Source organism: Psittacula echo (assembly GCF_963264785.1).
Source record: "Psittacula echo genome assembly, chromosome: 6".
Taxonomy (NCBI): Eukaryota; Metazoa; Chordata; class Aves; order Psittaciformes; family Psittacidae; genus Psittacula; species Psittacula echo.
The window spans coordinates 41,045,717-41,059,685 of record NC_137743.1 but is presented as its reverse complement, the minus strand read 5'-3'; the positions used below and the strand labels follow the sequence as shown (position 1 = coordinate 41,059,685).

At 46.8% G+C, this 13,969-nt stretch overlaps 1 protein-coding gene across 1 annotated transcript in view; it reads right to left on the bottom strand.

The window, feature by feature from the left end:
• Window positions 1-11,634, bottom strand: part of KCNJ3 (potassium inwardly rectifying channel subfamily J member 3) — a gene marked incomplete at both ends in the record, with an annotated part of 49,830 nt that extends 38,196 nt beyond the window's left edge. The window contains 2 exons of the mRNA XM_080621428.1: window positions 5,562-5,778; window positions 10,957-11,634. Of these exons, the coding sequence (XP_080477554.1) occupies window positions 5,562-5,778; window positions 10,957-11,634 (895 nt within the window). The remainder of the gene's footprint in view (window positions 1-5,561; window positions 5,779-10,956) is intronic.
• Between the last annotated feature and the right edge of the window lie 2,335 nt (window positions 11,635-13,969).

The following is a 13,969-nucleotide window of genomic DNA, read 5'->3' as shown; positions in this document are numbered from 1 at the left end:
ACCATCTTCGGATTCTGAAAAGCCATTTGAACATCTCAGCTGTGAAACTCTCCCCTTGCTGACTGACACTCCAAAAAATGGAAACAGTGCAAACCCCAGAGCCAGACCTGAGCATCCTTGGGCATTCCCAGGGAAAGCTCCGGGGTCTGATGTCGGGTGCAACCTCAGAGCACTCCCCATGCAGGAGGTTTAGACTGTGGGTCATACAAATGAAAAGAGCCAGGAGCCATTCGTGCATGCTTACCTCAAGCATCTGTGGCCCCTAAATCAAAATCTGTTTGTGAGGGAAGGCGAGGGAACAGGAGACAGGCTCTGCTGAGCTCAGCCCTGCTGCTACCCCCAGGAAGGACCATGAGGGATCAGCAGACCCTGGCTTCCTTTCCTCTAGGGATGTGCTGGATCCACTTCCCACTTTCCACATGTTATTATCACAACAACCTAAAAGCTGTAATTAATGAGGGTAAGGAAAACATAAAGAAAAGTCTTCTATTTCCAGAAATTAACGTTTCAGTGATGAGGCAGTAAATTATCTTAATCAAGTTGGGAGGCATCTATGAGAAATCATTTTTATATGTTTTAATGAGAGAAGGCATCAGAAATGGTGATTTTAATCAGTCAAGTGGGATTTATAAGCAAGAAGATCCTGCTTAAACAACTCGTTAGACGTCTCAGAAAAAAAATCTTTACTGTCTCTGCAGAGTCAAAACAAAATTTATTGTATATATTTACTAATTCTCTAAACCCCTTGGTAACATTGAGTATAAAAAGTCAACTGATTAAAGTGGAAAAAAAGTTAAAGAAAAAAGAATCTTCACAAGCACTTGCTAGAGAAAAACAAGAGGCTCTGAGTCTCTATCAAAAGACAGGGCTGACTCAAACCAAATGCTATTAGGACTTGCAAATCCCTATTTATTATAAATACAATGGCTATATTAGAGTGAGAAATACTCAATACCTTCTAATTCTTTTTCTAATTTGTAAGGCACTTGCACCCCGGCCTGCACCCACACAGCAACAGCAGACGACTGGAACAAGAATAACATGGAAAATGGCAAATTAAACAGGATCCTTCAAAGGGCTTAGCCTCAAATTGGACTGTCCTGACTTAATCTAACCACCATGACATGCCTCCCAAACACTATGTCCCATGGCACCATACAATCCCATGTCATTGCAGAATGCAACAGTACTGCTACATCTATTTTGAAATCATGATTTATAAAGTAGTTCAAGGTTAAGACATTTCAAAACATGTCAAGATCCCTGAATCCACCCCACTGATCCTTCCAGTGACTTTAATTCTCTCTTATTTCTCATTTGTTGAACCAGAAGTCTGCATTTATTTTTTATAGGTATTTCTACCTCCTTCAGTTCCAGACTAATGAACGGCTGCCTCTGTCATGTCAGTACAGAGAGAAGAAAAGAAGTGCTAAGAGTATACCATGAAAAAAGTATTTTTTTTTACTTATTATTAGCCGCTTGCCATCCGATTTTGATGTTGGGGGCAGAAGATCTTCGTAGGACAGAGGAGACACATGGACTCTTCATTAGAGGCTGTAGTGGTAGGACAAGGGGTAACAGGTTAAGACTTAAACAGGGAGAGTTTAGACTGGATATAAGGAGGAAGTTCTTTACTGTGAGGGTGGTGAGGCACTGGAATGGGTTGCCCAAGGAAGTTGTGAATGCTCCATCCCTGGCAGTGTTCAAGGCCAGGTTGGACAGAGCCTTGGGTGACATGGTTTAGTGTGAGGTGTCCCTGCCCATGGCAGGGGGGTTGGAATTAGATGACCTTAAGGTCCTTTCCAACCCTAACTATTCTATGATTCTATGAGTAGCTTGGTTCTTTACAAAGGATATTGCAGATCTGAGCACAATTCAGACACAGAAAATAATTTACTTGAAGAAACAAGCAGGGAGCGTAGGCTGAAAGCACCTCTCTCTTAAAACTCCAGAAGTTGAAGAACTTGGATGAATATCAAAGCCTTTTCCACTAAATACGCTACAAATTCCCATTCACAAAGACACAGGGTAGGACCTCAGGCAGCCTAGGCAGCAGCTGCTCCCTGCAGTACCTGCTGTAGGAATATGGTAGTGGGGAGCAAACACAGCAATTCCTCTGTGCCGTGTTTCTGGGGTGGGTAAGAAACCAATTTATCTCTATGGTATTGATGCTCTTCATGGCAATTTTACAGAAAGATAAAATAAGACAGCAGCTTTAGAAAATTGGCTGTATTCTAAGGATGCTTAATGACTATGTGCAGAAGCCATGTTATTTTACGAGATCCCCTGAACTGGTTGTCAAGTCAGGAGACGCGGCACAGGAGCCAAACAGCACATCTGGCACTGGGGGAATGATCATCCTAAAATTGCTGCTGTGCTCAGTACACAGTTCCCCACTTGGGACTGAACACATCTGAGTGAGATCAGCTGCTTTCATGGGGAAACATTAGAGCTGGAGTGCAATTTTAAACTCAAAATATAGTTCACAGGCAGGGTTTCTCAGCCCTAACAAAGAAGGATGCCTTGGTCTGCGGCAGCACAAGGATACAGCCGTCACAACATCAGCACAGGAAAGGGCACATATCGCTACCAGACTTCACTTTGGCTTTTGCACCTCATCTTTGGAAAGAAAGCAAATGCCAAAACTGCATCACTGTACAAATTCATCCATTTTCATCATGTTCTAGTATTGAAATACAGTCTTCTGAGTTTCAAAATCCAATTCCATTTCAATTCAATTTAATGATACAAAATGATGATGATTTTTTTCATTGATAGGAGGGTAACAAATAACCACTACAAAGGCAGCTTTATAGGCTGAAAGGTAGAAAGTTACACACACTGCATTAAAGGTCTCTTTTACTTCTGGGATGTGGGAGAAACCCATCATAAAAACGGGGTTGTAGAAAAGAATTGCTCCCTGGAGGCTGCTGTCCCATTTGCATAGGTTTCACTCAAAATAAATGCTGCTCCCAGTAGGATTAACAGAACATTGTGATTGTACTTCAGAATACAAAATGTAAGGAAGCTTATCCCACACCAAGTGAGAAGCTGGAAGGCAGGCAGGGTACCTGAAGTACCAGCTAGGCTGATGCCAGCAGCACAAATGATCTTGTACATAAGTCAACCTTCTTCTCTGCTCAGCCTTGGCTCTGACTTCTGTCTGGTCCTTCTGGGCTCAACTGGACCAGACACAAAAAGAAATCCTAAAAACCCTCTCCCAGTTGGTTCAGATAGAACACTTGCACCTGTAACTTCAGCTAATGTGCAAATCAACCACAGTTTAATTAATCTTCCTCCAACCTACTTCCCACAGACTATATATTCATCATCCCCAGGATTCTCCTGACCTACATGCAGATCCATCAGACTCACCCCCAGTACCACCACTGCTCTTTCTACAGCCAAACACAATTGAAATTAATTGGAAAATCCTTTTCAAATGTATAACCTACTCACTGACTTCCTGAGACAAAAAAAAAAAACACCAAACATTGTTTTTACACCTAACCAAAAACAGCACCCCGGTTTCTCAACAACTGCAAGTTATTTCTGTTCTTTCCATGCCAGCAGACATTTCAGACTTGTACTGCACTCCTAGCGTCACATAAACACAACAGTGAGGGCAGGCAACTGTAACTATCCTACACCGAGAAGCAAGAAAGCAGACTGAGTCTCTTACTGGCTTTATCTACAAAACATCCAACAGAGAAGCTGGAAATAATTTTGTATTTCTAATAATACCCTTCAAATTATTGCTTCTATTTTGCAGTAGCAGTGGGTTGTTAGATGCAAATTCTAAGTTAAGATAGATGGAAGATTTTTGCAACATATTACTTCCACAAAGAGGAGAAACTTGTCTTGCACAGCACATATGATCAATGCTGAGGCTGTTGTCTCCTGATCTTCAGCCTAGCTCCAGCTGCCAAACGTCACAGCACCATGCTCAACTTCTCAGAAAACTACCTCTGAATCAAATCCATTTTTTGCATTAGCAGAGGTATTCAGGTACATAACCCATGCGAAACATACCCCATTTTTCTTGAGCTGTTACATACATTCCTAAACACAAGTTGCCCACATTTGTATAGGTATGTTACTGCATGTTCCCAGAGCCAGACCGCTGTCTTGCCAGACTCATTTTAGCTTTCAGCTGACTGACAGGGCAGATTCCTAAAGAATCTGCTGAGAGAGCACCAAGATAGCGAGATGGGTCCTGACTTTTTGCAAGTTTTAACCTACTAAACATCCAGCCTTCCCCTCTTTAAAAAAAGGACATGCTGTAGGGAAGACTGCACCTTCCCTCGCGTATGTTGTTCTCTTCCCTCCCTGAGCCAGGGAAAGCTACCTGCTGGAAACCAACAGTAAGAACTGCTGCAGCTTATAGAGACCCCCTGTGCTTGTGCCAAAGGCAGTGCCATGAAGGAAGGCTTTTTGTCTCCTCACCACCTCCATCTCCATATTTACATGCTCTTGTCATCACTGATACTGATTCTCCTCCAGTCCAGCTGCCCTCCAGCTCCAAACTCTCCTCCTCACTCATTTGCTCACATTTTCAAAGACTTTTTAAACTTCAAACCCCGTTCATCCCCCCATGTTTTATCAAGATAGAGCACATTTTGCCCTACTTTACCCAATATTCATCTCATCTTATAAAACTAGGTCGCAAAATGTGCAAGTTTATATGAGTTAGGCTTTACAGATCCAGAAAACACCTCCTTTCTTTTTTTGTTGTTGCTCTGCATGTAATTTCTAAGCCAGAAATATTTGCAAAAATATATTCAAAAGTATGCAAACACACCACTTTGTTTGAAATTCCAAGGAGTTATTTACAAAATACTTTTTCTTCAATTGTTTGTGTTTTGAAAGAGTTCTGCTAGGAAAGAGAAAAACCAAACACCTGGAGTCCTCTTGTCTGCATGTCAGCCCTGAAATCTTTATATGAGTGAGAAAACAGAAAGTTTCCCTTGAATTGTCAGCGAGTGTTTCTTGAAATATCAGCAGTGTTTCTGGAAGAGCGCAGGCAAACCACCTCTGCTGCCCTCACTCCCTCTGGATACCAGGCTGAGTTACTAAAATGCTACAGCCAGAGGCTCTCAGAAGTGGCCTCCTGCACTAGAAAAGCAGCACAGCAAGGAAATGCTGGGAAACCAGCATAAGGACTGAAAATCTAAGATATTCTGAATATTCCCCTCTGAATATTCTGAATGGCTGGCAGCCCATGCCAGTGCTGCAGTATTGCAGGCTGTCAGGCGATACCACAGGGTGTATAGCACACCAACCCCGCTGCAGCATCCCCACACCACTGAACCACAGTGGAAGTTTTTCCACCTCTCTGGGAGCGCCGAAGTGCATCACCTTGGTAACAGACACATTGCCAAAAATCCCTGGAACATTTTCACTTTGTAGGAAAAAACAAGTGAGGCCATCTCAAAGCGTTTGCAAAATTTGACTGTGTCACTGAATTAAAGGGCAACCTGAAGTACACAACTTTTCAAACGTGGATGGTAAGACCTGCAAGGTGACATCTGCTTCACAGAGCATTTGCTTTCCCTACTCACCTGTCGTTTCCACGATGCCCTCCAGGATGACGACAATCTCAAACTGCTCTGTTTGCATGCTGCGCTGGGAGAGGTCGTAGAAGGGGCTCTTGGCATCAATCACATGGCAGATGGTAAGCGGGGACACAAGGAAAAGCTGGTCGGCCCCCGTGCTGAAGCCCACGTCGAGCTCCAGCTGATCGAGTGGGAGGAACTCGCCCTCTGGGGTCTGGCGGGACTGGATGGGCAGCGAGGGGAGAGACACAGAGAGAGAGATATCACCACTGGAGCAGCCATCACCGAGGCACCCCAACACCATCCTGCATCCCTGACAGAGCTCTGTACCACCTGTCACATGAGGCAAAACCCGGTCCAGCCATTAGGCCATGAAATGGGTGGAAACCTAGTACTGGACATGCAGAGCAGCGATGAATTACTTCTAATATATATCTTACTGCAATTGCAGCTCAGCAGCATAGAAGCCCTGGATCTTTAAGGTCCCTTCCAAACCAAGCCATTCTATGATTCTGTGAAAATCACAGGCCACTGATTTGAGTGATGGCTTTGGCACTGACTCGCAGCATCGCTCATCAGGAGGAGATGAACATCCAGCCCACCCTTCACCCAGCTTTGCACACCATCCCTTGTATAATGGGTGCCCAGAGTGGTGTACCCATAAATGGTCCCCTGCCAAGGATCTCAGACAAGGCATCTCCCCTTGAGATACCCAAAACTTCACCAAATCCACGCTGCAACACAGTGATCACAAGAGAGGGCTCACAGCCACCTTCAAGGTCCCTCCCATTTCTCCTTGCGGAAAGTGGCAGCAATTAGATTCATTAGCAGCTTTTCCTGTGAGACAGAGCTCCCCCGCACTAAGAACAACCGCTGTCAGCCCCACAGCAGCTGGGCACAGCCCTCCAAGGAAGTTCTTAGATTGCAGTTCTTTTGACAAAAGGAGTCCAGAGAAGGGGATGCTGTTACTGTGTTAGTTATCGCTGCCTGGTAAGAGCAGCTGTAAACCACAATTTAACAGCTATGTAACAAGTCCATAAAATCATGCCTGGAGCTGCAACCTCAGATTCAGCTCTCTGGCTAGTGCTACGCCTTGCTGCAAGCTTCACATCCCCAGTCCGTAAGGAGCATTGTAACCAGCACAGCCCTGCCCAAATGCTCCCACTCTGGCTTTTATTGCTTCTCCCTGTGATGTGAATAGGCAGGAACAGAACATTATAGCCCTTCCCAGTCATTACTTTTATTACAGAATTTTCCATTATTTGCTATTCAGATTTAAAAACAAACAAACAAAAAAACCCCAACAACAACAACAAAAAAAAAGTTCCGCAAACTGCTGTGCGTCAAACACAGCCAAAACCCAGCGTTAAATCACTACTTGGTTGTGGCTGGCCCATCCCTGGAAGTGTTCCAAGGCCAGGTTGGACAGGACTTCAAGCAACCTGGACTAGTAGAAGGCATTCCTGTCTGTGGCAGGTGGTTGGAACTGCATGGCCTTTAAGGTCCCTTCCAATCCAAACCATTCTGTGATTTTGTGACTCTGATACTTGAGAGGCATATCCATCATCCCTTACATTTTCAGCTGATGTCAAACTTCCAATATTGAGCAATACTACTCACTTGAAATAGGCTGGTTTTTATTCTAACAGGAGCATGATTATGCTTGCAGGAAGAAGCATAATCATTCCCTTAACTTTTCTGCTGTTCCCATTCTCCTCGTTATTCAGATGCATTAAGTATGAAAGGGGGCAGGAGGGGGGCAAGATGTCTCATTGAACAGGGACCAGGACAGCCATCACCTCCAGATTATCAGCTCTTCTACAAGTGACACCAACATCTCCTAGAGAAACCCAGCCCCATGACTTCTACAAAACAGCTCTGCACTGGCTGCTGCAGAAGGGGGGATGCCACATGTCCCCAGGGCAGCCCCCAAGCGAGGGGGTCAGCCACAGCCCAGGGTCAGAAGCTGTAGGGAGCCTAAAAGCAAAAGGGATCCTAAAAGCAAAAGGCAGCAGACAGAGCAAAACGGGATTATGCGCCTCGCTTAGGACTTGGTTTCTATTTTTAACATATTCCCTGAATGGTGGCTGGATTTGAAGGAGATCTAATCCCCAACAAACAATTGTGTGCTTCACTGCCCTGAAGTTTTGGCTAAGAAACACGTCTTAATTTTTGTGTGTGAAAATTCAGATTTATCACACCTGTGTCTGCCACCCCATTCTAGCATACACCATACAGTTTCAGATAAAGACATCAGAGCCAAGAGACATCTAGAGCACATCTGCATAAATATCCTGCCTGCAGGGTTTTGTTTGTTCTTTTATTAGAGAGAAGTCTATTTTCCAATAAAAAGGAAAAAACACAAGCAAAGCACCAAATAACACCTGTTAAGCAGAGCAAGGAGCAGCTCTAGGGAGAGAACTACTTCCACCAGCACCCCTAAAATACCATTCTAGCCCCACAGAAGGCGATGGCTGGCCCATATCTGGGTGACATGGTCGCACTGGGGACATCAAGACCCATGCACCTGGCCTGGCTTTGAGACAGAAGAAACTGCTGGCCCTGGATCAGATCCAACAAAGCACAACTCCATGTACCCAGCTTTAGTAAGAATGCTAGTGGTTTGGGAAAGTCCTTTAAAGATCTGGTTGTAAAATTGCTGCTTGTTCTGCTTTCTGGTTCTTCTGGTTAGTTTTTCATCTACCACCGCTACTGTCCAAAGTGTCTTGTCTTTTCACGTCACGTCTCACAGAATCATGGAATGCCAGGTTGGAAGGGACCTCAAGGATCATCTGGTCCAACCTCTTCTGTGGATGCTTTCCAAGGAACACCCAGCAGTACCTGCCCAAAAATCTTAGTGTGAACCAAACAGCCAAAAATCCCCCACCAACACACAGGAGAGGATGAAGAAGCAGAATGAACTATTATTTTTGCAAAAAACCTCCCATATAATGGACATCTTAACAGATGAAACAGTGATGAAAAAGGACACTTAAAGACAATGTGGTATTTGAGGGACACTGCGAAGTCCAGAGAAACAGGCAGGAGCTACAGACGGGAGGAAGAAAATGATGAGGAAGAAAGGTTAAAAACGGGTGGGCTGCTACAGGAACCCTAAGATTTTACAGCCGCAATAAAATCAAGTGTTACATTATCTAGCTGTGAAGTCATTTACACAAAGTAAGATTGCTTCTGTTCTGAGAGAACTGAGATAAAGATCGAGAGCTAAAATGTTCCAGACAAACCACGTATTATTTTATAACTTCCCCCCAAGTTACAGGCAGTATACTACCCAAGGCAGGACTTGTGCTATTGACCATTTTGCTATTCAAGCCAACACAAAAGAAATCACCTTGGGTGACTCTTTTGACTTAATGTAACATAGGGAAGAGAGTACAGAGCTTCTAAGTGTCATTCAAGTTCTTTACAATCCTAGAGATTCATTAAAGAAAGTGAATATTAAACTGAGCGAGTCTTTGCACTAACTTGCCACTTTTAAGGCTTAATATTTGCTTTTTCTCCAGCATGGTCTAACCAGGAAAAAAAAAAATTAAAAACAGTATATTGGGACTTCCAATTTCACATAGGTTTTAGAAGCAGAATAACCTGCTGTGAGCAGCCCTACAGTTAACTCTCCCAGTTTTGGAACAAACCTGCAATAAAGATTATGTGCAAATCAAAGCAGAAACACTGAAGCAGCAAAGCAGAAACACTGAAGCAGCAACACATCCCTGCCAGACAGAAGGACTGCTCGTGTGTGGCAGCATCCTCTGGGAGCGGGATCATTCTCCCTGCTGCAATTCTTCTCTTTTTTCCCTTGTTTTTTCTGGCCAGGAGGCCCAGCCAAGCACTGCTCCCGCACAGCAGCAGAAGGATGCACCATGCAGAGACATTTGGTAGGGGCTGTGCAGAGCCAGCCGTAACTGCATCCACAGAAAAGCCACATTTTAGACCTTTATGATCCTCCACCTTTCCAACCTCAGCAGTGCCTGCTCAAAACCGCAAGAAATATGGCTATGAAACTGCTCTTTCACATATTTAAAGTTCAGGAAATTTTTCTGGAGCCACACTAAGTTTTAAGCACTAACTTTAAAAACTCCCCCCTTAAAGCTATTAAAGAGCTATGTCAAACATGACATCCTGACCTTTCTCTAGTCAGGATGGCCTCCTCAAACAGGTCAGTCAGAGGGGTCACCAATGGTACCCTCTGAAGACAGAATGATTACTTACCAGCCTAATTGCACATCATTCAATTTACCCAGCTGAACTTCTGACACAAGGATAGCTCACACCAGGGAAAACCGTAACTGAGATCCCAGCTAATTATCCAAAAAGGAAAGAACAAGAATAGGCACCTCCAGGTCAGTGGCAGCGAGCACATTCTCACCAGTGTCAGTTCCCAGATACCACAATCATCCAGGCACAGCAGGAAGGGTACAAGTGAAATGATGAGGATTCTTTACATACCTCTTCCCACCCCATTTTGCTGAGTGCAAGCACTGCCCCTCCTTCAGGCCAGTGGCTCCCTCTCGGTTTAGGGTGCTGTGCGGCTTCATTGAGAAAGCAACAATGATCCCGCCTGAAGTTTCCCATTAGAAACACGTCTTTGGACCAAGACATGACAAGCCTCCAAGCAAAACTGTTCAGATCCGGGCACAGCAGAGGGGGGAATGAGCCTTCCTCTGCATTGTGCAGCCAGAGGAGTGAGGACGAAGTCAGAGCAGCACTTCAAGTGGGGTCCTTTCCTGGTAGGGGACCTCGCCTGCCCCTGCAGAGCACCCATCCCCAGGGCAGGACACCCACAAACCCTACCAGCGACAGAAACAAACTGGGATGCTCTGCATGCACCAAACATCACCCCCAAGCCATCCCCTTCCATATATACCACCCTTATTTCATATGTCCTATGGATATGCAGCTGTTGTACCAAGCCTCAAATATTTAATTTACCCTAGACATACGGGGCCATTATGAGGATTTGTAAATGTCTAACCCTGACATCCTGCTTTCCATGAAGTTCATGGCCCATATCAATAAAGTTCTGCCTGACTGGACTCAGCACTGCCTGAAAGCAAAGAAATATGCCAGAAAGACAAACAGCTTTCTTTGAAAATGCACACCAAGGAACTGAAGCTGCAAAGTATTTATTTGGCAGAGAAATCTAGCACTTTATAGAAATATATAAACATGCATGTGAATCCAGGGCTGATATAACCATTATCCTAGATGGCTGCTGGTAAATCAGTTGAGATTCAATCTGGTGGCCGAAGAGCACCACAGGATGCGAGGGCAGGAATGAGGGGCTGCAAAGCTGGTGGCTCCAGGGCAGTGCAGAGGTGGGGACATCCCTGGGGGACCGACCGGCAGTGGCACTGGGTGAGCATGGCAGGATGGCACTTACTTTGAGCAGCTTGCAGCGGATCTGTGCGGAGACCATGTGGCTGTTGCGAAGGTTGCCCACCCTGAACATGAGTGTGAGCTTGCCATCCCGCATGGAGATGGCGGCGTGCTCACTGAACATCAGGGTCTCAGCCCTCTTCTTCGGCTGAGACATCTTGATGAACATGCAGCCAATGAGGAAGGCATCCACAATGGAGCCCAGGATGGACTGGAAAAGGAAAAGAATGATGCCCTCAGGGCATTTGTCCGTGATGTAGCGGTACCCATAGCCGATGGTGGCCTCTGTCTCTATAAAGAAGAGGAAGGCAGAGGGGAAGTTGTAGACGTTGGCCACGCAGGGGGTGTAGCTGTCATCGTGCGCCTTGTTGAGGTCGCCCCGCATGTAGGCAATTACCCACCACATGGAGGCCATGAAGAGCCAGGCCACGGTGTAGGTGAGGATGAAGATGAAGAGGTTCCAGCGCCACTTGAGGTCCACCAGCGTGGTGAAGAGGTCCGAGAGGTACCGGCTGGTCTCGCCGCCCAGGTTCCCGTGCTGCACGTTGCACCGCCCGTTCTTGTCCACGAAGCGCTGCCGCTTCCCCCGCGGGGCCGCCCGGGGCGGGGGCAGTCCCCCGCCGCTGGCCGAGGTGCTCACCACCTGGTACTCATCCCCCAGCTTCCGCCGCAGCGCCGACATGCTCCGCTCCGCGCTGCACCGCCCCGCGCAGCGCAGCGCCGCTGCTCCCGCCCCGCCCGGCCCCGGCACAGCCCAGCCTCGCACAGAACGGAATGGAATGGAATGAAACAGCCCACTCCGGGCCGCCGCCGCTGTGCGGGCGCGGAGCCACCGCTCTGCGCGGCCGCCACCCACGCGAAGCCGGCGGCAGCGACGGCGCGGCCCTGGCAGGGCGACACCCGCCCCGCGCTCCGCCTCCCGCTCGACGCCCCGCGCTCCGCCTCCCGCTCCGCCCCCCGCACAGCACAGCCCGCGCACCGTCCGGCGCCCCGTCTGGTCTGCTTCCCTCCGCATCCTCGGAGCATCCATCGCCTTCTTCCCGCTTATCATCCTCCCCGCCGCCGCTCGCACACGGGTCTCCTCCTGTTCTTCTTCCTCCCCGCCGCGGTGCTCCCTCCCTGCCGGTAGAGGAGAGGCCTTGGGATGGGAGGGGGGTGCGGCACCCGCTCCTTTGTGTTTCGTTTCATTTTTACTTTTAGCCGTCGCAGAAGCTGGACGGGGCCAGCAGCATGCGGTGGGCCAGGGCAGCCTTTTCCACCTGCCTTGGTTTCACCTCGCTCCGTTGGCAGAAGGAAATGGTGAAGAGAAACAAAAAGGTTGAGGAAGACCCATCGTCACCAGAGACAGTGATGGGGGTTCAAAATGTGTGTGTGCTGAGAAAAAAAATCTGCCAACAGAACTGCCAAAAGTGATAGCAAGAAGGCTGACAATTGTTCTCCATGTGTTTGTGGAAGGGCTGGGTGATGCAGCCATTGCACCACACGTGGGCATGTTTCCTGCGCATGTTTTTTATCCCATTTCTGGGCCACAGGGTCAAGGTAACAAGCGTAGGGGGCTTTAAAGAACAGTTGGATTTGGGTATTTCTCTGTCGCTAACAGCCATTTTTAATCACTTTGCAAATAGTGGATGTGTTCCCACATCGCAGATGGGGCCGCAGGGTATGAGCAGGGGCAAAATAACTGAAGAGCCGATCATAACTATTTGTGAGGCATCAGTGGAGGCAACCACAACGTTCATCAGCTCAGGTCTGTGAAAAATACATGCTTTAAAGTTAACCTGCCCTGCATTTTGTTTTGAGGAGCAGAGCAGGGGGACACAGCTGGGTAGGATGAAGGCATGCCGAACTCAGCTCTCACAAGCCTGGATCTGAGAAAGATGTGGCACAAGTACATGAAGATTACATTGACGTGGAAAAGTCTCACATAATGGATGTTTCCAGACAGAAACAAAGCAGAAGTGGGACCATGAATGTGTCATTATGTCTGTGCCTGGCCATTACATGAGTGCCAATGGGATATTTTGTCCAGTGCTCATATCCAGTCTTCAAAAAAGACAGGCGTGAGAGGTTCTGGAGAGCAGGGAGGAAAGGTGAGAGAAGGGGAGAACAGCAGCAGGATCCTTTTCATGCAGCAGAGCCACAAAGCACAGTCCCTGCCTGGGGCTGGGCAGGCAACTAAAAATTCAGTCCAAAAATTCAGCCAAGTAAACATTTTCAAACTGAGAGAAAGGCCTGGAAATTGTGTCTGGGGTACAGTGGATGTTTGACCAATGGGGATTTTTAAATGATTAAAAAAAAAAAAAAAAAAAAGAATAGAAGGGGAATAATGTAATTTAAATGTTTGGTTTCGAGGGGGTTGTAAAATTATCCTGCCAAAATACCAAACAAGAACTCACACTGCATAAGCAATACCTAGATTTTGGCGTGGTTTAGCTCACCTGGTTACCTGAGCTGCCAGCTAGCCAGGCCACATGGAAATAGCTGCTCCTTGTCCATGAGCAGTCATGGGAAAAGACTTAAAATTTAATCAATTCAATTCATTTAATGAGAGTAAATGGAAATGGCTTGTAAATCCATGGCGTGGCCCTTGACCCCGGGAAAGGCAAAGGCACAGCACCAGCACCTAGTGCTGACCAAATGCCTGTCCCTACGGTACATTTTCAGTGCTGCCCTATAAACCTTAGTCACCCAAACAGATGGGTTTTACCACATGGGGAGAGAGGGGATGTCCTGCATCCTTATCACTGCTGGGTTGTTTGTAATACACTAATTCTTCCGGCTCATCCCACATTTCTGTCATAACTTCAGTAAAGTTTTATAACAGCTTGTGCAAACCTGACAGTGTTTTCCCACCTGGTCTTTTTCTTTAGTGGTCCGTGCGGCTGTTGCGTTTCCACGATAACCCTTCCATTTCCTCCATGAGGAGCCATAGGTTTTTCCTCCTGTCAGTTTGTCCCGACAATTCTCTGAAGGTCCTTTCCTCTTCACCCACTCTTCCTCCTCCTGGTGCTCAGGGG